This window comes from Rhincodon typus, chromosome 9, assembly GCF_021869965.1.
Source record: "Rhincodon typus isolate 14 chromosome 9, sRhiTyp1.1, whole genome shotgun sequence".
NCBI classification, from domain to species: Eukaryota; Metazoa; Chordata; class Chondrichthyes; order Orectolobiformes; family Rhincodontidae; genus Rhincodon; species Rhincodon typus.
The window spans coordinates 51,492,300-51,517,363 of record NC_063340.1 but is presented as its reverse complement, the minus strand read 5'-3'; the positions used below and the strand labels follow the sequence as shown (position 1 = coordinate 51,517,363).

General features: G+C 40.9%; 1 protein-coding gene across 1 annotated transcript in view; it reads right to left on the bottom strand.

Annotated features, from left to right (window-relative positions):
- Window positions 1–24,406, bottom strand: part of vash2 (vasohibin 2) — a 100,182-nt gene extending 75,776 nt beyond the window's left edge. Inside the window, exons 1-2 of the mRNA XM_020512000.1 lie at window positions 23,938–24,406; window positions 1,480–1,568 (exon numbers count right to left, since the gene is read on the bottom strand). Of these exons, the coding sequence (XP_020367589.1) occupies window positions 1,480–1,568; window positions 23,938–24,282 (434 nt within the window). The 5' untranslated portion in view covers window positions 24,283–24,406. The remainder of the gene's footprint in view (window positions 1–1,479; window positions 1,569–23,937) is intronic.
- Window positions 24,407–25,064: the final 658 nt, after the last annotated feature.

Here is a 25,064-nt window from a genome sequence, read left to right as displayed (position 1 = left end):
CCATCCCCGCCTCTTCGACCTGTTTGTTTCCTCTCCACCTATCCTCTCCTCTATCCCTCTTCTATCCGCCTCCCACTCTCTCCCTATTTATTTCAAAACCCCCTTCCCCTCCCCCTTTTCTGATGAAGGGTCTAGGCCCGAAACGTCAGCCTCTCTGCTCCTATGATGCTGCTTGGCCTGCTGTGTTCATCCAGCCCTGCACCTTGTTGTCTCGAGTTGTTCTCCTTGTGCTCTGTACTGAAGGAAACTGTACAAAAGGACTGCTTTTGTGAGATCATGGAGAGGAAGGAAGGTGGTCATATTTGTAATTAATGAGTCAGTAACAATTAAATTTTGAATAAAACCCAAATTAATTTGAAACAGGACATGAAATGAGCAAACAATCAGCAGAAGCTTGCAAAGAACACTGAGCACATCACACAATGTTCCTTTAAACTAATAGCTAGTGCCCAAGAAGCCTTCTTATTTAATAAAGTTACTCAGTAAATAATGTGCATTAAATCTACCCAACACTAAAGACTAAAAGCAAAGTAGTAAGTCAATCATATCTTTCCAACTATCAGAAGTTTACATAGTTGCTGGTTATCAATGCCAACGGTTCTTTTAATGATATTTTATAATTAAAATCTAATAATAATATAAACTTTATAATTAATGATTAACAATTCATGTTTATTTGACATTGTTAATATAATGAAACATCCCAATGCATTTCACAGAGGTATTATAAGACAAAGTATGGTACTGGGCTACATAAGGAGATTTTGGGTCAGATGACCAAAAGCTTAATCAACGAGGTGAGTTTTAAGGAGTCTTTTAAAAGGGAGGAGAGTGAGTTGGAGGGGCAGAAAGATGCAGTGAGGAAATTTCAGAGCTTGGGGCCCAGGCATTTGAAGACATGTTTACCGATGGGGAAGCAATTGCAATTGGGAATGTATAAGAGACTAGAATTAGACCTCAGGCATCTTGGAGGTTGGTGGGGCTGGTGCAGAGAGAGAAAGGGAGGGACAAGGCACGTAGGGACCTGAAAACAAGGATGCAAAGTTAAAAGTAAAGATGTTTCCTGACTGGGAGCCAATGTAAATCAGTAAGCACAGGTGTAATAGGTGAATGAGACAAAGCTCAAATCAGACAGATAGAGCAGATTCTCTTAAATACATAGATTTGCAGAATAGCTCATACAGAATTCAACAATTTCATGATTCCTGGTTTGCAATGGCATTAAAAGAGCTTTGAGAGATATTCAATTTTAGTAATTACTGATTAAAAGAACTCCAGGTTAAAAAGCCAGTAATACAAAGACAGTTATCAAAATTAGATTAGAATAAAGTTATTAAATAATGACCGGAACAAGCAGTTAGGGTTAGAGACCTTAATCGAATCTTAAACCCCAGAAAAGCCTTGTATACGGATGCTGCAAATTATATTTGTTTACTGACACTAATGAGTTTTTAAAAAAGGTTAAAATAGAAAGGATACTGCAGCAGCTTCATGTAGCCTTGTATTGTGCGCAACCAATCTGGAATTGACATGGATGGCTTGTATTTTGGCAGTGATGGAACTGGAGGCTGAATGAACACAAAGGACATAATGTTATAATGGAGATAGTCATCTTGAATGTCTTTATATTTTTATGCGCAATCCCCACACTAGAATATCTGGCCACAAATGACTTATTATGAAATACATTTCTACATATTAACAAATAGGAATTATGAAGTACAAAATGATGCTATCAACATGCAAAAACAGAAATCTGATGCAGTAAATGAAAATCCTGCAATGCTAAAAATCTGAAGTAAGAACAGAAAATGTTGGAAATAGCTGTTTGGCAGCATCTGTAGAGAGAGAAACAGAGTTAACATTTCAAGTTGATTATTCATTGCTGGAGCAAGAAGAGATTATAGAGATATAGCAGGTTTTAAGCAAACACAGGCACAGGGAGGAGCTAATAAATCAAAAGGAAGGTCTAGGTTTCTTATAACATAGGTTGCAAGTCAACATGGTATGAATGGATTTACTACCACCCACACTTCTTGCTAGTATTAGGCTACTGATACCAAGTGGCAAAGGATGTCCACGTGACATTGCTGGCAGAAGATGGAGTCTATCTTGACAAAACAGTAAATGTTTACAGCACATTACTTATGAACTAGTTCCATTATAGGTGGAGATACATGACTGCTTCACAAGACATCAGGCTCAACGTTAAGAGTAAGCTAAAGTAATAATGTGAGCTATGCTGTTAACTGGAAAGAATAATCATTGGGGCACTGTACACACATGGAGAGCTGGTTAGCTCCTTGCAGGAATTGTCCTTATATCCCACTGGACAGAGTTTATCTTGTGAAATCAGTTAACATTTTCACATACTAACTGCCTTATATATCTCCAAAGCACATTTTTGGTTGTTAAATTCTTCATATAATTGTTTGAAATATTGAAAGTAGGTTTATCACTACCCTGAGCTCACTTCTACCACCAAGTCCTTGATTTTATAAATGACTGATGCCTTGATTGGATTGAAACTCTGCTACTTGAAGAAATATTCAGGTTCCATATATTCCAAGTGGAATCTTGGTGGAGTTTTGATTTCTGTGATGTTCTTTGCTGAGGACATCTTCTGGAATTGATGCTGCTCGTGGACATTTGTATCTATTGGAGGATCCTTATTTTCCTCAAATTAGGCCAGAGAATATGGTTGTGTATGTGGAAGAATGAACTTTCCCCTTCTGACATGGTTATAAAGGTACACCTCACTTGTGATCCCTTCACCCTAGCTTGTATATTTTCGGTCGACACTGAACCTGATAGTGACACTCATACAGTAAAGCTGACCACACTGTTTTGATGCTGCTTCTTCAAAAACAGTTGAATTGACTCTATTCAGGGTTTACCACAGTGCCCCGATTGATATGGCGTCAAGGATATCCTATGCTCAGGTTTTGAAATTGTATCTGCGGTTGAAAGGCAATTGAATAATTCCACCAAACCTGTGAAATATCAGTAATATTGTCCAATTATCTCGAGTGGCTTCTTTTTTTCCCTCAGACTCAGTAAACAAACATTCTTCTGGGATCTATGGAGTCTTTATGTTGAGTAAAAGGTACATTGATCATTGTTATCTAGTTTCCTACCTGGTTGAGGTTTTTCAATGTACTGTTCAATTTTAAAAGTGAACCATTTATTTCTGCTCAGAATTGCTGGTTTCTGCAGAAGTGCACGTATACCACAGAGCATTTGTCTCTGTATTCCTTTGAGTCATATTCTACCTTCTCTATGCAATACTCTCTCAGACAGTTGTAGCTTCATTCTTCTGAACCATGGAATTTTCTCTGAGAAAACAGAATCACTTGCCTCAATGTCAAGTTTGAAAGTAGTTGGATAATGGATAACCTGTATGATCAGGGTCATATCTGGATCATATAGAGGATAATCACCCTTCAGAAAAGTTGATGCATGTCTAATGAAGGTATATCCTGGTATTATGGGTTTTCTTTCAAAGATGCTTACGACAAGATGTTAACCTTTGTGTCTCTGTTTTCTTTTTAACTCTATATCTGGAAAACTAACTTTTAGAATCAAAGGATTTAAAGTTATTTACTGTTGGTCTATCATACAATGTTTTATTATTTTGGTACTTTAGTAAGTTGACAAGGTCTGATGAGCTTTGAACTAGGTTAGTTTGCCGCTGCCCATCATTTCTTTGAGCAGAGTTTGAATTTCAGCTTTTACCGTTATCTTTCCAATGTGAAATATATTTTGATTGTAACATTTGAAAAGAGATGAATCAGAAATTCCAACAACATTCTCTCAAATTAGTTCCGGTTGTAAATAACTATCCACACAAAATCCTGACAATGTACTGATCATTATCAGTTGCTGTCAACAGATTCTCCAGGAAGCTGTATCCTGTTAAATCTGGCTCTCCATTATACAGTTGGCACTTGATGTAAAGTAATTGTCAAGTGCTCTTAGAATATTATCAAAAAGGCATCTGTCTCTTTTCTATTATTTAAAAACATCATCTGCAACCAGGCCTAGAACATAAAGAAATATATTCACGTGTACTTCTGGGAATTTTTAGTGTAATCCTGAAGCAACCTTATATTGCAGGAATTGTATCGTCTATATAATCTAATCCAATTCTCCGTCTGGAGGATTTGGGGATTTTAAAAGTGTTTGTAGGTGTATTATCTTTTTCTTTTTCACTATATTTAACTATTGTTGCTTGACTCCAATGTATCACTTCAGAATCATTGCTGGGATTTTCCAAATTTTTTGTTGCGTTTACTGTTCAGTGTTTTAAGTCATTCAATCACTTCCATTTTATTAAATGTTGTATCTTCTACAGCACATTTTCTAGAAGTTGCAATTATTTCTTTAACTATTGGATAATGAAGATGAATTGCTCAATTAATCATTTTTTCATAACAGCTTTGTTGTTCTTGAAATTTGTAACTTGTATCTTCTCACTTACCTTTTCAGAAATTTCCTAAATTTCTGTAATTAAATCTGAAACCATTCAACATCTTTCAGAATTATCCTATTTTTGCTGTAATGCATTAGCTGGCCTGATGGCCCATTGGACGGAAGTTGTGGTGTTGATTTTCTACATTGAGTTAGAGCTATTAGCACCGAAAGTCAGATGAGTGTCAGAAAGATCAGGTTGTTGCAGCAGCAGTAGAAATGCTGTACAGTCCCAGGTTGTTGTCACAGATATTCCTACACCTTCTTAACCTTTCTCCCTGTCCATCTGGAAAATCAGTTCAAGTCTGCTCCACTTTTTTCAAATGTTGCTTGAAAGGAGCCCTCCTTTGGGAGGAGCAAATGATGCACTCCCTTCCCAGCTTTCCACGCTGCAGTAATTTTTAAATTGTTTGATTTTTGTTGCCCTAAACCACTCCTGCACTCAGCACTGTTCCAAGTGCTTTACAGCTTGAGGCGGCACAGTAACTCAGTGGTTAGCCCTGCTGCCTCACAGCACCAAGGACCTTGGTTTGATTCCACCCTCGGGTGACTGTGGAGTTTGCACATTCTCCCCCTATCTACATGGGTTCGTCTGGGTGCTCCGATTCCTTTCCACAGACCAAAGATGGGCTGGTTAGGTGGAATGGCCATGCTAAATTGCTCATAGTGTCCAGGGATGTGCAGGCTAGGTGGATTATCCATGGGAAAAGCAGGGTTACAGGGTTAGGGTAGGGGAGTGGGTCTGGGTGGAATGCTGCTCAGAGGGTTGGTGTGGATATTATGGGCCAAATGGCCTTCTCCCACACTGCAGGGGTTCTATGATTCACTAATAGTTAATGCAGTGTTAAGAAATAGAAAATTCTAAATAGGTCACTAACTTTTCATTGGTCTAATCAACGTAGGATCAGTTTGGTATATTGCACTCCATTTTAGAAAGCCCGAGTGAAGCCCTGCATTCCTGCACCAAAGTGGTTTGCTGTCCCTTTATTCAGAAAATTACAGTAGCTGAATTTTAATTAGCCTAATCAACTGAGGAGGTCATGACAATTATTTTGGTGGATCACATTCCATGTCAGAAAACTCCAGCAGGGCTCCACAAAAAGAAAAAAAATCACACATACATTGGTTGGACTCATACCTGACATACAGGAAACAGATTGTGATTGTTGGAGGACAGTCATGTCAGCTCCAGGACATCTCTGCAGGAGTTCCTCAGGGCAGTGTCCTCGGCCCAACCATCTTCAGCTGCTTCATCAATGACCCTCCCTCCATCATAAGCTAAGAGATGGGGATGTTTGCCAATGATTGCACAACATTCAGCAGCATTCATGACTCCTCAGATACTGAAACAACCCATGTTCAAATGCAGCAAGATATGGATAATACCCAGGCTTGGGCTGACACGTGGCAAATAACATTTGTGCCACAAAAATGACAGGCAGTGACCATCTCCGATAAGAGAAAATGGAACCAACACCCCTTAATATTCAATGGTGTTACCATCACTGAATGCCCCACTATCAACATCCTTGGGATTACCATTGACTACAAACTCAACTGGGCTTGCCACGTAAAGCATCTACAAGAGCAAGTCAGATGCTAGGAATACTGTAGTGAGTAACTCACCTCCTGACTCCCCAAAACTCCAACATCCACAAGGCACAAGTCTGAAATGTGATGGAATACTCCCCACTTGTCTGGATGAGTGCAGCTCCAGCAACACTCAAGAAGTTTGAAACCAATCAGGTCAAAGCAGCCCACTTGATTGGCACCACATCCAGAAACATCCACTCCCTGTACCACTAATGCTCAGTAGCAGCAATGTGTATTATTTACAAGCTGCACTACAGAAATTTACCAAAGATCCTCAGACAGCACCTTCCAAACCCATGACTACTTCCATCTAGAAGGCAAGGGCTGCAGATACGTCAAAATGCCACCACCTGCACGGTCCCATCCAAGCCACTTACCATCCTGACTCAGAAATAGATCGCCGTTCCTTCACTGTCGCTGGATCAAAATCCTGGAATTCCCTCCCTAATGGCATTGTGGGTCAACCCATCCCACTACTGCCTTCTCAAGGGCAACCAGAGACAGGCAATAAATGCTGACCAGCCAGAGATGCCCATGTCCCACAAGTAAATTTATAAAAACACGCATACCTCATCCATTGATAATTAGATTTAAATATCACTGAAATATTCTATATGAAGAAATACCACAATTTAATGTTTTGTACAAAACCCCATTTTATTCAAACCATTTCCATCTTCTCCATGATTTTTGTGCCCTGTTAAGAACTATGGAAGATTGCTCTCTGTGCTCCTTCGGAGCATTTTGCTACAATTTACTTTTTTAAAAAATGGAGTCGCACCGAGTATGATTCTTAAAGAAAGGTTTTCAGTTGAAAATCAAAAATATATTTTCATTCAAAACACTGTTTATAATAACTCTTCAATTTTTCTTTGCTTACTATTTGATTCTTATTGTTATTTTCCCCATTTTTTAAAATGAACATTCTTTTCTTTCACAAAAAAAATCTCAGTTTTCTCCAGTATTCTTAAACGATTATTTCACCTTGCTATTTTGAGATTCAGCTGGGTCCTTACACGATTTTTCAATATTTTTCCACTAATTCCAGCTATTAAAGGCAGGCTTAGTGCAGTTAAGGCTCCTGCAGCCTTTAAATGCAGGCTTTGGAATATTTGAAAAGGTACACCCTCTCAGATTTCTGATATGAATTTTTTTTATTCATTCACAGGATGAGAGTGTTGCTAGCTAGGCAGCATTTATTGCCCATCTCTAATTGCCCAGAGGGCAGTTAAGAGTCAACCACATTGCTGTGGGTCTGGAGTCACATGTGGGCTAGACCAGGTAAGGATGGCAGTTTCCTTCCCTAAAGGACTTGAGTGAACCAGATGAGTTTTTCCAACAATTGACAATGGATTCATGGTCATCATTAGACTCTTACTTCCAGATATTTATTGAATTCAAACTCCACCATCTGCCGTGGCGGGATTCAGACCCAGGTCCCCAGAACATTATCTGGGTCTCTGGATTAACAGCCCAGTGATAATACCACTAGGCCATCGCCTTCCCCGCCTCCCTCTCCCAAGGAAATTTCTTCATTCTTCTCCTTGAATGGTTGCAGTTTTGCAGAACTGAAGATTGTTTCAGGCTGTGACCATTGCTGCAATTTAATTAAATATTTAAATACTTACTGCTACTTCTATCTCACATGAGGCAACAGATTCCTCCACTGCTCACAATCTTATAATGTCAGGTGCCAGTCTATCGATGTATTATGCGTAGATTCACTGCAACTAATCCTTCTTGTTGGTACTAGTTGAGCTATGTAGCTACTTGATAGCATTAATGTGCTAGACAAAAGAGATAGATTAAATCTGAATAACAATGAATGTTAATTACGTATTACTTAACTGAAAGTTCCACTATGTCTAGGAAAGAAATTGAGAGCAGAGCGGCATGGTGTAAAGACAACAATCTCTCCCTTAATGTCAGCAAAATGAAGGAGCTGGTCATCAACTTCAGGAAGCAAAGTGGAGAACATGTCCCCATCTGTATCAATGGTGGTGAGGTAGACATGGTCAAGAGCTTTGAGTTTCTAGGAGTAAATATCACCAACAGTCTGTCCTGGTCCATCACATCAACGCTACGGTAAAGATAGCACACCAATACCTCTACTTCCCCAGAAGCCTAAGGAAATTCAACTTGTCCACAATAACTCTTACCAAATTTTATAAATGCACCACAAAGCATCTTATTTGGATGCATCACAGCTTGGTATGGCAACTGCTTTGTGCAAGATTGCAAGAAAATAGAGTTGTGAACACAGTCCATCACAAAAACTAGCCTTCCTTCCATTAACTCCGTTGCACTTCCCGTTACCTCCAGAAAGCAATTTTTGAGGGCGGCACAGTGGCTCAGTGGTTAGCACTGCTGCCTCACAGTGCCAGGGACCTGGGTCCAATTCCTGCCTCAGGTGACTGTCTGAGTGAAGTTTGCACATTTCCCCCCGCCACCACCCACCCAGAGTCTGTGTGGGTTTCATCCGGGTGCTCCGGTTTCCTCCCACAGTCCAAAGATGTGCAGGCTAGGTGGATTGGCCATGCTAAATTGCCCATAGTGTCCAGGGATATTTGGGTTAGACATGGTGAAATGCAGGGGTACGGGTATCAGTCAGGGTGGGATGCTCTTCGGAGGGGCGGTGTAGACTTGTTGGGCTGAATAGCCTGTTTCCACACTGTAGGGATTCTATGATAACATAATCAAAGACAATCCCACCCCAGTTATACTCTCTTCCAGCCTCTTCCATTGGGCACAAGACACGCAAGTTTGAAAATACGTACTAACAGATTTAAGGACAGCTTCTTCCCCGCTGTTATCAGATTTATGAATGGACCTCATATAATAAAGTTGACCTTTCTCTGTAGCTGTAACACTAACACTATGTTCTGCATTCTGCTCTATTACTCTGATGTACTTATAGACGGTATGATAAGGGGAAAGCTGTTTATTGCTGGAGCGAATAATTGGTCTTTAAAAGTTGTCCACATGTCAGATGTGGATTTACCCTCAAACAGCCACCCCCAATCTAATTTCTCCAGTTCCTGCCCATTACTGCTATAATTAACCTCCCCTGAATTTAGCACTGTCGTGTTCAACACAGCAGAGATATTTTACAATTGAACATCTTCTAGCACAACCCTATTCATGGATGGAACAAATCAAAAGTACCTATTGCCAATCTGTCCGAAGTGTCTAATTAGAGCTGAACAATAAGGAACAGCTTCTCTTGGAGCCTATTCACTGCTGTTAGAACTGCACTTCATGCCAGCACCAGTGACATAGAAACATTCAACCTCTTTGAAAGAGATTAGATTTTTTTAAATACATTATTTCATGGGACTTGAGTGTCGCTAGCAAGGTCAACATTTGTTGTCCATCCCCAATTGCCCTTTGCTTGGAGTGAAAATGGCTTGCTAGGCCATTTTCAGAGGGCAGTTAAGGAACAAGGACATTGCTGTGGATCTGCATTCACATGCAGGCCAGACAAAGTTAGGACAGCAGATTTCCTTCCCTAAAGGACTTTAGTAGACCAGATGGGCATTTACAACAATTGACTTGTTACATGGTCACCATTTAGATTAGCTTTTAATTCCAGATTTTACTGAATGCAAATTACATCATTGGTCTTGGTGGGATGTGAACACTTGAACTTCTAACCCAGAGTTCTGCCTTACTCATCCAGTGGCATTGCAGCTACACCACTATCTCCAAGAGAAACTGTTCTAAATGTTTCCACTCTAAATAGACACTTAGGGCAGATGTGCATTAGTTACTTTTGATTTGTTTTAACCAAGAACAAAGTTGTGTTTTATTATGACTTAATTTTGAATTTTAGATCATTCAGAGTTTACTAGTTGCTGCAACGGCTGCCTTAAGGTGGTATTATTTGTTTTTCTTCTTCATGCACATTTTTTTCCCTTTGGAAACAGCAGGGAGATGTCAGAGACATTAACAGGCTGATTATCGATCTATTGAACATCATCATGAATGCTCCTTCATTAGGCAATAAGTTCTGGAGTAGGACTTGAACCTAAAGCTTTTAGCTCTGCTTTGGGGTTAGGGTTATCTTCTAAATTACCTACCAAGCCTTAAAGCCTCCTAAAAGATAGAATAATTAGGTAATTTAAAAAAACTTGAAACTATCACATGTGCTACTGAAAAGGTACATATTTCAATAAAACCAGCCAATTACTTGAGTTGGTTACTTGTTCAAATTAAAATAAACCTAGACTTACAGGAAGCAGAATAAAAATGACATAATTAACAACTGCCTAAAAGGGCCCATCCATAGTGACCAAAAAATTGTCACAAATAAACTCTTGGTCCTGAAGGAATAGTAGCTGGTTTCCCATGCGTATCTCATGATTTCCTGTTAGTTATGAAAGCAAATAAATGAGACATTTTTAACTTCTGGCAAAATAAATGAAATGCAAACCAAAAACACAAGTTGAGACAATGCTCTGGTGGATACAGCAACAGGCACCTCGATAAACGGTAGACAGAATCTGAGGATTTCTAACTGAAGCAGTCAAGCCTGGAGTTGTGAAAGGATTGGAGAATGGCAACACAGTATGCCAAGTACAGCAGGCAATGGATGGGAACTGAGGGAAATGCAAGTGCAATTATTGTGGCAGAGACTGGGCAAAGCAAGTAAGGTGGAGGCAATTAACAGTTTAGGGCTGGGCAGCAGTTTAAGTTTGTGCAGATTATTTCACAACATTATTTTTAATTACATATACAGAAGCAGAAAAAAAACCTGAAAGTATTTAACACAATCTAAAAAGAGCAGTTGGGAGTTTAGGCTGTACTGATTACTAAGAGTGCAGGAAGTTTTGAGGTTGGTATGAGACATCAGGGCAATTGAATCTCTTTTCTGGTCAAAGAGAGTGGGCCTGTTTGGCAGTGGAAATCCTGAGTTGGGTGGAGAAGAAAAGTCACCATCTTGCTTTTAGTGGCAAGTAAGCATGGATACATTAAGTGAGAGCAGATCCTGTGAGATTACAATGTTGCCACAGTTGATTAGCTTGATAGAACCTCTGGTGTCTGTGTAACAGCATCGCAACAACAGTTATCATCATTCAGATAAAACTGGATATAAAGGATGGAATTGGGGGAAGAGGAAGAAAGTACCCGGAGCAAAATTAGATAGTTCCCAAAACCAGGGTGTGGAGATGGTATTGCACAGGCACTAGACAATCGCACAAAGTGATACAGGCAACACACAAACTTCATGCTACCTGCAACCCAGCATCAAATCCGATGTGGAGTGGCTGCATAGCTCAGCAGGGGCTCAGACTAGCACCATTTTAAAACTAGTTAGCACTACATTATTTCATGTAAGACAAATCCTCTTAAAGGCAAGGTGCATTCTGGCTGAATGAGCAAATAGAAATTAAGAGAAAGACTGTAGGGAGCAAAACAGAAAAGGCACAAACGTCAGGGAACATACCATTGGATTCTCAGATGCTGCGCTAGAGGCTACAGGGTCCAGGAGCTCCCGAAAACAAAGCAATGAGGAAATCGTGGGAGCAGATGCCCATAGCAGTCAATGCCACCTGAGAACCAGCTGCCCTGCAGTTGCCTTTGCCTAGTCTAGTGCTCTAACAGCGTGCTTCCCCAATGAGTACACCTGCAAGGCAAGCACCAAAGACATAAACTGGGATTATTGCTTCAGTTTTGTACGGTTTATTGTGTGTGCAATTGATCAAATTCTGCACTGCAGGGGGTATCGTGCTATCTTGGCAAAACCATATGCGCATTCAATTTGGAGGGAAGGCAATAAACTTCCTCTCTTGGAACAAACACAAGAGCACGCTGGAGAAACGCAGCAGGTCTGGCAGCATCTGTGCAGAGAACAACAGCGTCAACTTTTAGTGCAATGTGATTCTTCTCACTGTAGCAAACAGTACTGTCCCAACATCCAGCAGTATGTCTTCTAGACTTTGCCAAACATTTACAAACTCCTCCAATTACACACTAATAACAACATCTGAACAAGAATTGGTAGAAAGTCATAAACCAAATTGAATGAAGATGCCTTTAACTTACAATCAATCATCAGGATTCCTCATATCGCTGAACATATGTAGCTCTGCATGTTTAAGAAATGCTGTTAAGCAAGTTGAAAATGGCAAATGGTGAGTCAGTTCAGGTTAGGTGCTGACTAATGGCATGATGTGCCTACATTGCAAATTTCCAATATAGGCTTGGAACACAGAAACATAGAAAATGGGTGCAGGAGTAATGCCCTTAACCCTGAGTGATGCAAAGTGTGGGCTCTGCTGGAAGTGGATAGCAACAGCACAGATGCCATTTTTCTCTGCACTCACCGCACCAAAACTACTAGCTGTACAGAGCCAAATTTGCAACTTTTATGTTTGTAACTTATTTTATCTGCATAAAAGATGTATTATCAATGCAACAGTACATTCCACTGTGTAATACCTGTACAAACAATAACTGTCATGTTACTCTGTAAATACTTGATATTGTAATATTCCTCATCTCTTGATTAAACTCTGCCAGTGTTTCAGGATTGCTTTTCTTCTCATTTTGAATTTGTTCAACAAAGGATTGAAACTCATTTCTCTGAAGATGATTGCCAGGCAGGAGCTTAAGTAAAAACAAATCATGTTCCCACAGTCACTCAACACAGTTGAACTATCTGATTTGTTTGTTTGGTAGTGCTCATTACATAGAGTGTTCCACAATAATATTTGAACCATAGGAAAGCTCAGAATGCTACTTAAAATGATGATTCTTTACTGGATGGTTACTGATCTTGAAATTATGTTTGTGGTATTCAGAGGATGTACATTGTATGTGTAACCATATCACTTTGCCTTTTTTCCACAAAATCCTCTCTTTGTAAATGACTGATTCCTGGTAACCCCCAAAAAACATGCCCACATCTCATAGTAAATGTGGTTTTCACATCTAGAAAACACTGAATTATTTCTCAATTGGATTGTAATGAATAGCTCCATAATCTAAAATGTGATCAAGTATTGCTGATCGATTTTGCTACACTTTGCACAATGCTGACCCAATCTCTTTCCACATTGCTGCTGCAGCAAAAATATATCCCCGATCAGTAGAACGCTTGATAAATGTCAAAGGTTCACGCAGTCATACATAACAGCATCTTACATAATCTTGCTTCTATTTACAGTTTCGGCAAGAAACTTAATTTTTCAGTCAACTTTTGCTCCATTGTAAACAATATAAAATTTCAATCAGATAAAATAGCTGATTAGTCTAACTAGGTAGCTTACTTAAATAAACCAAAGAAGGAAAAGAAATTGGCTGCTTATTAAATGCATGCAGAGGGTGAAATCATCCTAGGTCACAGTAGACAAGGAAAGTTAGGTGGATGGTCATTGGGACAGATGGCTACCCAATACCTTTCTGTTTCTGCTCAAGTAAGTTCTGGGCAGGAAAGACTCGAAAGCAACCTTCCCAGTATTCCACCTCCAATTCCAATCCTCAAGTACTCAATTAACAGCTACTCAAGGATTGCTTGGAGCCTACCTCCTCCTGGGCTGCAATTTTCTCAGCGCAGGTAGGATAACAGAAAGATTGAAAAAATGCAAGCCACATATCAGTTGGACATGGGGCAGTTCCTTTATCTGCACTAACATACGCATGATTGACAGCATGGACATTGGACAAAATGTGGCCCCTCCTCACCCTGACTTCTGACATCCTTCCCACCCTACCTCCCTCCAGTGCCAGCACAATCCACCTTTTTATTTAGTTGCTGCTCCTGGGAGTCTAAGGGATACAGCAACAGCAGCAGCCAGAGCTTCCTTCATCATGTTGTCCAGAAGGAAAAATCAGTCAAAAAAAGACTGAAGAATAGCATATACTGGTCTAACTCTTCTTGTACCGATCAGTATGTTCATTATCAAGTGTTACTGGTTTTTCTTGCTGGATGGTGAGTTCTGGAACTACCAGCAGCTCCAGGCAGCAGGAATATCCTACCCCAGGGTCCTCAGTCAGCAAGAAGGCCCACTGCTGTCCAATAAGTGCCTGAAAGGATCTGACCGACACAAGATCCTGCAGATCTGCTGACTACAAGTGAACAAAGGTACATTGATGATTTGCAGGAAGCACTGAGACACCTACCTAACAAAAATGATTCCACTGATAGTGGGAATTGTTCAAATAGGGCATGCTCAGGATACATACTAGAATCATTCCCACAAGTAAAAGAGAAGGTACAGCAAAGGTTAGAATTCCTTAAATGGTAGTGTTTTAAAATAAATAAAAATTCAAACAAGACTCAAAAAAGAGAGGATGGATGCGTGACAAATCTAAAGCTGATAACACTAAGGAAAATCAAATTGGAATGTATTAAAATATACGAAACACAGAAAGATCAATGAGGAGCATTACAAAACAAGGAGCAAAGAGAGAGTACCACTGGTAAGGATCAAGGCCACAGCTAACGGGAAATTTTTAGGAAACAAAGTTTCACCTAAAACCCTTTCCATGCCACTCTCAGACAGGTTCTACATGGCCCCAAAAGCAAGTAACATTTCTTGAAGGAAAATTCAGACCAAAACAAAGATAACACGGAAGCTTCTGAGCGTTTTACATGGAACATTCTTGATCTTCCACGACATTCCTCCTTGTGCCAGTGATGTGGACTTGCAGATTAACTCTGAGCTAGAGGCAACCTCCAGAGACCGACAAATATATCTTCAGTCTGGCTCCAGAATTTCTAAATCAAAGTCAGTATCAAATATACATTCCACTGCCATGTTCCCATTACCAGCTTGAATGAATGTAGATTCACATATCATCTAGGTCTTGCATTCCAAATGAATGTCTTGTCAAGGATAATCAGATAAGATAAACTGTCAACCTGCAGATCAAAAGCACCCAGACTGCAGATCCTCTCAGCTCTGGCATCATGTTGTAAACAGATAGAGAATGCTTTCATCTGATGTAATTACTTCAGCCATGTTCATTTCCTCCTATAAGTTTGAAAACTGCTTTTAAAAGAAACTTGATTTAATAAGGTACTGTTTTACAAATGACTGGTATCCTAAAAAAGATAGTTTCTGAGTTTATTAGACAATGGTATCAGTTGATCAGAGAGTCAGCAATTACTGAGGACGATTAGTCCCGTCTGTAACTAATCTAGATGAATGTTTTGAGGAGGTAACTAGCATACTGAATAAAGGAGTGTTTGAATGCTGAACTTCGAGTAGATATTTGATAAGGTTCAACATTGCATTTCCCAAATGAGTCACAAAGCCACAAAAAGTGAATTGAGTATAGGAGTTGGGAGGTCATATTGCAACTGTACAGGACACTGATTAGCCACTTTTGAAATACTACTTTGAAAAGATTTTGTGAAACTTGAAAGGGTTCAGAAAAGATTTACAAGGATGTTGCCAGGGTTGGAGGGTTTGAGCTATAGGGAGAGGCTGAATAGGCTGGGGCTATTTTCCCTGGACCAGAGGCTGAGGGGTGACCTTTCAGAACTTTACAAAATCATCAAGGGCATCGATAGGGTGATAGTCAAGGTGTTTTCCCCAGGGTAGGGGATTCCAAAACTGGACGGCATAGATTTAAGTTGAGAGGGGAAAGATTTAAAAGGGACCTAAGGGGCAACATTTTAATGCAGAGGATGGTGCGTGTATGGAACGAGCTGCCAGAGGAGGAGGTGGAGGCTGGTTTAAAAGGCATCTGTATGGGTATATGAAAAGGAAGGGTTTAAGAGGGATCTGGGCCAAATGCTGACAAATGAGACCAGATTAATGTAGAATATCTGGTCAGCATGAATGAATTAGGTCAAAGGGTATGTTTCCATGCTGTACATCTCTATGACTCTATGATTCTGAGTATCCAGCCCTTAACATTGTACAGGGAGCTCAATAAGAACATGGCTGCAGTGTTAAGTACTGGAATTCCAGACCTAAACAAACTGTTCCAGTACAGATACAACGGACACCTACACTATAAAGTAGAAAATTGGCCACGTGTGACCTGCCCACAAATAAACAAGGGCAAATCCAGCCCAGGCAACTCTTACCCAATTAGTCTACTCTTAGGCATCAGTGACGGAAGGTGACATGAACAAAATACTTCCCACCAATGCTCAGTTTGGTTTCTGCCCGGACCATTTGGTTTCGGACCCATTACAGACTTTATCCAAAGATGAATAAAAGAGGTGGATTCAGGGAGGGGGTTGAGAGGGACTGTCCATGACATCAAGATAGTATTTGGCCAAATGTGTCAAAAAAGATCCTTAGTAAAATTGAAGTCAGTTCGAATAAGGAAGTGTGAAGATGCTATGGCTTTAAGTGGTGTATTTTGTCTTGGCTTTTTTAATGAAGGTTGAGACAGAGGTATCGAGCAAACTGCTCAAAAGCCAATAAAGTAAACAGCTTGTGAGGCCTTGGGTTGTTTAAGTTGGAACAATAGAAGCAGCCTGGATGGGTGGGGTCAAGCTCCACAGAACCAGGATTCTTTTAGTTTTAACCTGCAGTAGCAGTTGCTCGAGTCTTGAAGCTAGTTGTGGAAGCTGTTATTCCTCTCACTGTTACATCTAAAAGCTGGGGTTCTCTTCCTGCACCTTAATGTGCCAGGGTACAGGTGCTTTAGGCAGGACAGAGGTGGGGGAAAGAGGGAAGGGGGAGTTGCATTTTTTATTAAGGGGCATATCACAGCAGTAGTCAGAGATGAATTAACTGAGGGATCATCCAGTGAGGCTTTGTGGGTGGAGTTAAGAAATAAGAAGGGGATGGTGACGTTATTGGGGTTGTACTACAAGTCCCCAAATAGTCAACAAGAACTAGAGAAACAAATATGCAGGGAGACTGGGAAGACTAGCAGGAGCAATGGGGTTGTCATAGTGGGGGGATTTTAATCTTCCTAACATAGACTGGGACTGCCATAGTGTTAAGGGCTTAGATGGGGTGGAATTTGTTAAATGTGTTCAGGAAAGCTTCCTTAAGCAGTATTTTGAGGGTCCTAATTGACCGACACTTGGGAATAGGGCAGGACAGGTGAGTGAGGTGACAGTGGGGGAGCACTTTGGGACCAGTGACTATGGTTCTATTAATTTTAAAATAGTTATGGAAAAAGACAAAACTGGTCCACAGGTTCAAGTTCTAAACTGGGGCAAGGTGAATTTTGATGGAATTAGACAGGAGCTTACAGGGGTTGATTGGAGTAGTTTGTTTGCAGGCAAATGGTCCTCTGGCAAGTGGGAGGAGGCCTTTAAAAGTGTGATAGCTAGAGTTCAAGATCTTTAAGCTGCTGTGAGGGTGAAGGGCAGGTTTGGCAGGAGTAGGGAACCCTGGATGACAAGAAATATTGAGGCTTAGACCAGAAAAAAGAAGGAGGCATGGCTCAGGAGCAAGCAGCTGGGATCAAGGGAATCCCAGGAGGTATATAGGAGATACAAGAATTCACTGAAGAAGGAAATCAGGAGGGCAAAATGGGAGCATGAGATAGCTTTGGCTGAGAAGATTAGGCTGAATCCAAATAGATTCTTTAAGTATGTTAAAAGAAAAAGAATAACTAGCGAGAGAATAGGCCCCCTCAAGGACCAAAGTGAACATGTTATGTGTGGAACCGCAATAGATGAGCAAAGTCCTCAATAAATACTTCTCTGTGTTTACCGTGGAGAAAGACATGAAGACTTGGGAACTTGGGGGAGTTAGTGGTGATATCTTGGGGACAGTCCATATCACAGCAGAGGAGGTGTTGGAAGTTAGAATGTACAAAGGTGGATAAACTTCCTGGTCCTGACCAGATATATCCAAGAACCCTGCAAGAGGCTAGGGAAGAACTTATGGGGGCCCTGGCTGATATATTTGCATGATCGTTAGCCACGGGTGAAGTCCTGGAAGACTGGAGGGTAGCGAATGTTGTGCCCTTACTCAAGAAGGACTGCAAAGAAAAACCTGGGAATTATAGACTAGTAGCTTAACAGCTGTGGTAGGTAAGTTGCTTGAGAAGATTTCAAGGGATAAGATATACATGCATTTAGAAAGACAGGGTTTGATTACAGTAGTCAGCAAGGCTTTGTGCGTGGGAGATCATGCCTCACAAATTTGTTAGAGTTCTTTGATGAAGTGACCAGGAAGGTTGATGAGGGATGGCAGTAGATGTAGTCTATACGGATTTCAGTAAGGCCTCTGATAAAGTTTCACATGGTAGGCTGCTCTGGAAAGTTAGATCACATGGAATCTATGCAGAGCTGGCATATTGGATACACAATTGGCTTGATGGTAGGAAGCAGAGGGTAATACTGGGAGGATGCTTGTCTGATTGGAGGCCTGTGACTAGTGGTGTGCCACAGGGGTCAGTGCTGGGCCCATTGCTGTTTGTTATCTATATCAATGATTTGGATGAGAATATACAAGGCATGATTAGTAAGTTTGCAGATGACACTAAAATAGGCGATAATTATGGACAGCGAGGAAGGTTATCAGAAAGTGCAGCAGGATCTTGATCAGCTGGGGAAGTGGACCAAGAAATGGCAAATGGAGTTTAATATAGGTAAGTGTGAGGTGTTGCATTTTGGAAAGTCCAGGGGTAGACAGAAGAACCATTTCAAGCAAGTGCTGAAAGCCAACATAAAGAAATCCAACAGTGACATCAGATCCTAGAGACCATCGCCCTGGATTGGACCAGATGGAGGTACGGTCTGTGGGAAGGACTCCAGCATTTTGAAAATCAACGATGCCAAAGAGAGAGCAGCAAAAAGAACAAACCATGACCCAAACCAGTAATACATGACCAGGAACCTCACATACCAACAAATACCCTAGATGCCATTAAGCCTGTAGATCCCAAGACAGCTTTGTAAGCCAATCATCCTCACCTGCAATGGTTAGGCAATGAAGGTGCTATACCAATAAGTTGTTGTTGTCATTATAGAATTTCTTATTGTTGTAACAGTACGGATCTGAGATATGACACATTAATTCCAGAAATATGCATTCATATAACACCTTTAGCTATGAACGTGTTCCAAAACTATCAGACGTATAATCAAAGAGACATAAAAAGAGAAGGAAGTGAAGGGCAAAGAGAATTACTGGAATTTCACTTGCACCTTAAGATTTTGATGCTTCTCAACAAGTCGACCTTGTTGACAGAGGCAACTACATAGACCTACTACAGAATGAATAAACCTTGAAATCTATTGACTTACAAGAGGTACCCTAAAGGTCTAGTCATAACAATTGATGTTAAATGAAAGTGCACATTATTTATTTCCATTCAATTTTTTTTTTATAAATATAAACTAGGTTCCTCTTCATAGTCTCTTGTCCTATACAGAGAAACCATCTATTTTTCTAGTCTATGCTAACCTAAGATTTTAAATCCTCTGGGCATCTTTGAAAGTCCTGAGTACTCAGCATGTACATGTCCTTGTAAACATAATGTGCCAAAAACATATACCAGATTTGACTACTTCAGTGGAACACTAATCACATTGGGTAGATAAATTCAAAAGCTCCTGAAAGCAGACCCAAGCATTGTGAGGTTTTCGCGAACTACTTGAACACCCCCTCCCACTCCTTGGACGACATGTCCATCCTGGGCCTCCTCCAGTGCCACAATGATGCCACCCGAAGGTTGCAGGAACAGCACCTCATATTTCGCTTGGGAACCCTGCAGCCCAATGGTATCAATGTGGATTTCACAAGCTTCAAAATCTCCCCACCCTCGACCTCATCCCAAAACCAGCCCAGCTCGTGCCCGCCTCCTTCACCTGTCCGTCTTTTCTCCCACCTATCCGCTCCTCCCACCTCAACCCCCACTCCCACCTCCTACCTACCAGCCTCATCCCCGCCTCCTTGACCTGTCCATCTTCCCTTGACTGACCAACCCCCATCCTAACTCCCCACCTACACTCACCTTTACTGGCTTCATCCCCATCTGCTTGACCTGTGTCTCCTCTCCACCTATCTGCTCCTTTATCCATCATCCATCTGCCTCCCCCCCTCTCTCTATTTATTTCAGAATCCCCTTCCCCTCCCCCATTTCTGAAGAAGGGTCCAGACCCAAAACGTCAGCCTTCCTGCTCGGCCTGCTGTGTTCATCCAGCTCTACACCTAGTTATCCCAAGCATTGTGATGTGTGATTAATTGCCCATATATTTTGATGTACGCAGCATACCAACGTTGTGCTGCTTGTTTGGTTCAATGATTGCTGTGGCCATTTGGGCTCAGTGGGAGCCCAACACCATGAGTGACTAACACCTCTTAAAGTAAGCTTGCACTTCTTAAAGGAGAGATGCAATGCAGCACACTTGGGTGGTCATTTAGGATGTAATTCTAACTTTGGAAATAATAAACAATGGTGAAAGAGAGTGGACTCCAAGGTCTTGACATCAGCAACTTAGAGCAGGAAGAGAGGTCCTTTTCCTTCAGGGGCCAGGAGGTCTTGCAAATGGGCACTAAGATCGCAATGGGAGCATAAAACTATGAAGGATAATGCCTGTGTCAAGCACCAATAGCCTAGATGCATTGTCATAAGAAAGTCAATGATTGCACATGAGTGGGAGGGGTCAATGATTGCACCCCCAATGCCATATCCTACCAAGGGCACTACTAACATTAGGCACTCCTCAATTCAACCCACAGTCCTTCGTTCACATTCCAACAATCTCGATTAATCAGAACTCATACCTAACATTCATATACTTCACTCTCCCTTACACACACACAGCATTGCTGCAAGTCTCATTCCTACATCTCTCAGCCATACAAACTGAGATCTTCAACCGCGCGGCCATATCGACCAAAGATGCAAGGGGTTGCACACAAGGCCACATGTAAAGCAGCATACTTCCTGGAAGGTTGTCAGGTGGGAGGGGATAGAAATGGACAAGACAGTGCAGGAACTTGACTTTGAGGGTGAGAATTTTAAAATGGAGCTATTTGTGATCTTAGACTGAGTGTATAGATCAAATACAGGAGCAACTTAAGTTATGGAGGAGCTGAGTTTTGGAGGGTGAAAATAAGGAACCAGTCAAAGATGCGTAGGAAATGTGGTGGTAAATAAAAAATAAAAAAAATTGATGTGTGTTGTAGTAGTGTATGGATAGAGTCAGACGATATTATGCAGGTGGGAATAGGCAGTGTAGTGATGGGCTGAAAATCCTGCTGGAAACTCAGCTCAAGTCAAGGAGGATGCCAGTGCTGTGAGCGATCTGGTTTAGCCTGACACAGTAACCAAGGAGAGCAATTTAATTATTAGCTAGGGAATATAACATGTAACAAGAACCAAAGACAGTCTACTTCCCACTGTTTAATTAGAGTTACTTTTGGTTTTTGTCTGAGTGCTGGATGTGCAACAGAGGAAGGGTCAACAAAGGTAACAATGTGATGGAAACAAAAACAGAAATTGCTGGAGAAATTCAGCAGGTCTGACAGCATCGGCAGAGAGAAAGCAGAGTTAACATTTAGAGTCCAGTGACCCTTCTTCTGAACGTTAACTCTGCTTTCTCTCCACAAACGCTGCCAGATTTGCTGGGTTTCTCCAGCAATTTTTGTTCTTGTTTCAAATCTTCAGCATTCACAGTTCTTTGTTTTATTCTGGTGGTATAGTAGTGTTGGGTGTTAACAGTGTATACCCAAAACTTGGCATTGAATTTTCAGATGATTTTGTCCGGGAGCAGCATGTAGGATGGACGAAAGATGAATTCAAGGAGATTCAGCAACAAATTTGTAGTTACGGAGAGGCTTTAATATAGTGAAAACATTCAAGTGGAATATAGGAAGCATCGTTAGTAACTTTGTGGATGACACCAAAATTGGTGGTATAGTGGACAGTGAAGAAGGTTAACTAAGGGCACAATGGGATCTTGATCAGCTGGGCCAGTGGGCAGAGGAGTGGCAGTTGGAGTTTATTGCAGATAAATGCTAGGTGTTGTGTTTTGGTACGTCAAACCAGGGCAGGACTTGCACTGTTAATTTAATAGCTCTAGACAGTGTTGTCAAACAGAGAGACTTTGGAGTTCAGGTACATAGTTCCTTGAAAGTGGCATCGCCGCTGGACAGAGAGTGAAGACGGCATTTGGCATACTTGCCTATATTGGTCAGAGCATTGAATATAGGAGTTGGGACATCATGCTGTGGCTGTACAGGACATCAGTGAGTACTGTGTACAGTTCTGGTCATTCTGGGTGCAGAAAAGATTTACAAGGATGTTACCAGGTCTGGAGGGTTTGAGTTATAATGAGAGGCTGGACAGGCCAGGACTTTTTTCCCCTGGAGCATAGGATGTTGAAAGACGACTTTATAGAGATTTATAAAATTATGAGGTGCATAGATAGGATGAATAGCTAAAGTCTTTTCCCTAAGATAGGGGAATCCAAAACTCGAGGGCACAGGCTTAAGGTGAGAGGGGAAAGATTTAAAAGCAACCTGAGGAGCAACTTTTTCACAGAGGGTGGTGTGTATGTGGAATGAACTTCCAGAGGAAGTGGAAGAGGCGAGTATGATTACAACATTTAAAAGACATTTGTACAGGTACATGGATAGGAAAGATTTAGAGGAATATGGGCCAAACACAGGCAACAGAAACTACTTTAGCTTGGGAAACCTGCTCGCATAGATGAGATGGATTGAAGGGTCTGTTTCAGTGCCGAATGACTATGACTCTATGGCTTCAATGGAGCATTATCAGATGAAATTTTACACTGAACCTTGTTGGAATATTAGGAGAAATAACCAAAACCTTGGCTGAAGGGTTGGGTTTTAAGGGCCAACCTAAATGTAGGAAACTGCTATGGGGAAGTTTAAGGAGGAAATTTCAGAGCTTAGGATGTAGGCATAACCATCAATGGTGGAGCAATGAAAAATTGGGGCTGTTCAAGAAGCTAGAATTGGAGTTGCAGAGATCTTGAGGAGTTATAGGGCTGAAGTGGATAAGCAATAGGACAGAATGAGGTCACAGAGGGACAAACTCCAGAGATAAAAGTGTAGAAAGCGAAGCCATTATAGTGGATGATTCTCTAGCTACAAATGGTCTAAATTCAATATTTCTTACATAATACTCCCTTCCATTCTCAAGTGACTTTCTAAAATTTTTCATCAAATTGAATAGGAACAAAGCAAAGATTAAGTGTTCAGCTTCACATATACATTCAACACGAACAAGACTCAAAGTAGCAATGCAAAATTTCGATGCGAAGCTTCACTTCAGTTCCTTACTGTAAACACTGTATATTTGAAAAGGAAACATTTGAGAACATCTATTTTTGTGGCTCACAATTCAGACCAGAGAAAATAGGCAATTGCTTAACTATGCATTAATAACAGTTGTGGCCATTCAGCAGAACAGGGAAGCAAATTAAACTATATATGGACGTAACCAACTGGATTTGTAACACAAACTAAACCTTGTTTTGTCCATTTGAGTGTAATGTATGCTCCCACTAAAGTAAATGTGGAATGTTTCTTAAACACATTTTATCACACTTTTAGACTAGCCACTTAAGGCAAAGTTCATGGACAGTATTTTAAATTGTCTCAAAATATCATACTTTGTTCTAACTTTATCCAAGTGATTAAAAAAAAGCCACACAAAGGCTTGGGTTTGCTAGATAAAAACGAGAGGAAAACAGATGAGATATCAAGAACGTACATTCACATTTGCTGTGTTTCTCTAATCTACAAAAAATCAATGACAATTTATTAATTTTAACCCAAGTGACGAATTTCTGGTCAGGAATTTAGTAATGTGTACTAAATAAATTCGATTCTCATCACCCAAAATGTATACAGTAGAAATCAATTTGTCCAAATCGCATGCGTATTCCCACACTGAAAAAAATGCGAAACACTCAATAATAGCAGTATAAAACCACATATAAAAGCTGTGCAGGCAATCACTTACCCGGGGTATAAATGCAGCTTTTCTTATACTCTCCTCCATCTCCTTCCCACCCGGGTGTATTTTAGCCACATGCGTCCACATTCTTTGCCAAGTGCGCTCATCAATCGGGAAACCACTTTTATTCACATAGAAAAGCACTCCACCATCTTTCTCATCTTCTTCTCCGGAAGATTTGCTGGCATTATTACCCGAGGCTGTTACCGGGTTTGCACCTGTAGTGTTAGCAGCCTTTGATCTGGTTTGCTTGCCTACTTTAACACCAACGCTCTTACCACTGACGCCTGTCATGCTGTTGGATCCTGCCCCCGGATTCCCTTTTGCTGCCCTTTTAAATAATATGCTCATCTACGTCGGATTCATCGCAGCGATATTATTCTAATTGATTACTTCCAGTTGCCCTGAAATTGCTGCCTCAGCAATCCCTATGCTCTCGGTCCGGCTCTCCCCTGCCTGATGACAGCTGCTTCATTTTGTTACTCCGTTACCCAGCAGACGGTAAGTTTCACTCGTCCTTATTGGCTGAGGCCGCGAGTGGTGGGCGCGGCCATGGGTCATTTATGCCATCTCATTGGCTCCTGTCCTAGAATATAGCGGCAGTAATAACATTCTCCACGATTCTATTGGCTGAGACCACATTGTAGGGCGGAGCTAAGCGCGAATAAAGCCAAACGTATTAAGCTCGGTCTCAAATCCCGATTGTGACCTCGCGTTGCACAGTAAACGGGAGCCCAAGTCATCTATAACATCTTGAGGGTCGCTCCGTGTTCTTTGCAGTGGGTCTGTGTTACTGCCACCCGCTGGCTTCCTCTTTAATCGAAGAAATAATTTCTAATTTTGTACATATGGAAAATTGTATGTTCCCTTAGGTTTCAATATAACATGACACATAGCTGTTTACTAAAGGATCTTCAAATCATTTAACTTATTTGCCAATTAGAAAATGTACTATCGCATCTGTGAGCAGCCTGTAAGAGTGAACACGCAGGATGAATGGATAGGACAAAAATCATTTGAGGAATACGTTAAAATGCATTGACATACTAATTAAATGGTTTGAGGAAATTGTTTCATAACCATTGCAAGTAAAGTTATTTTTCTGGTACAAATTCCACGTAGATGTTAATCTG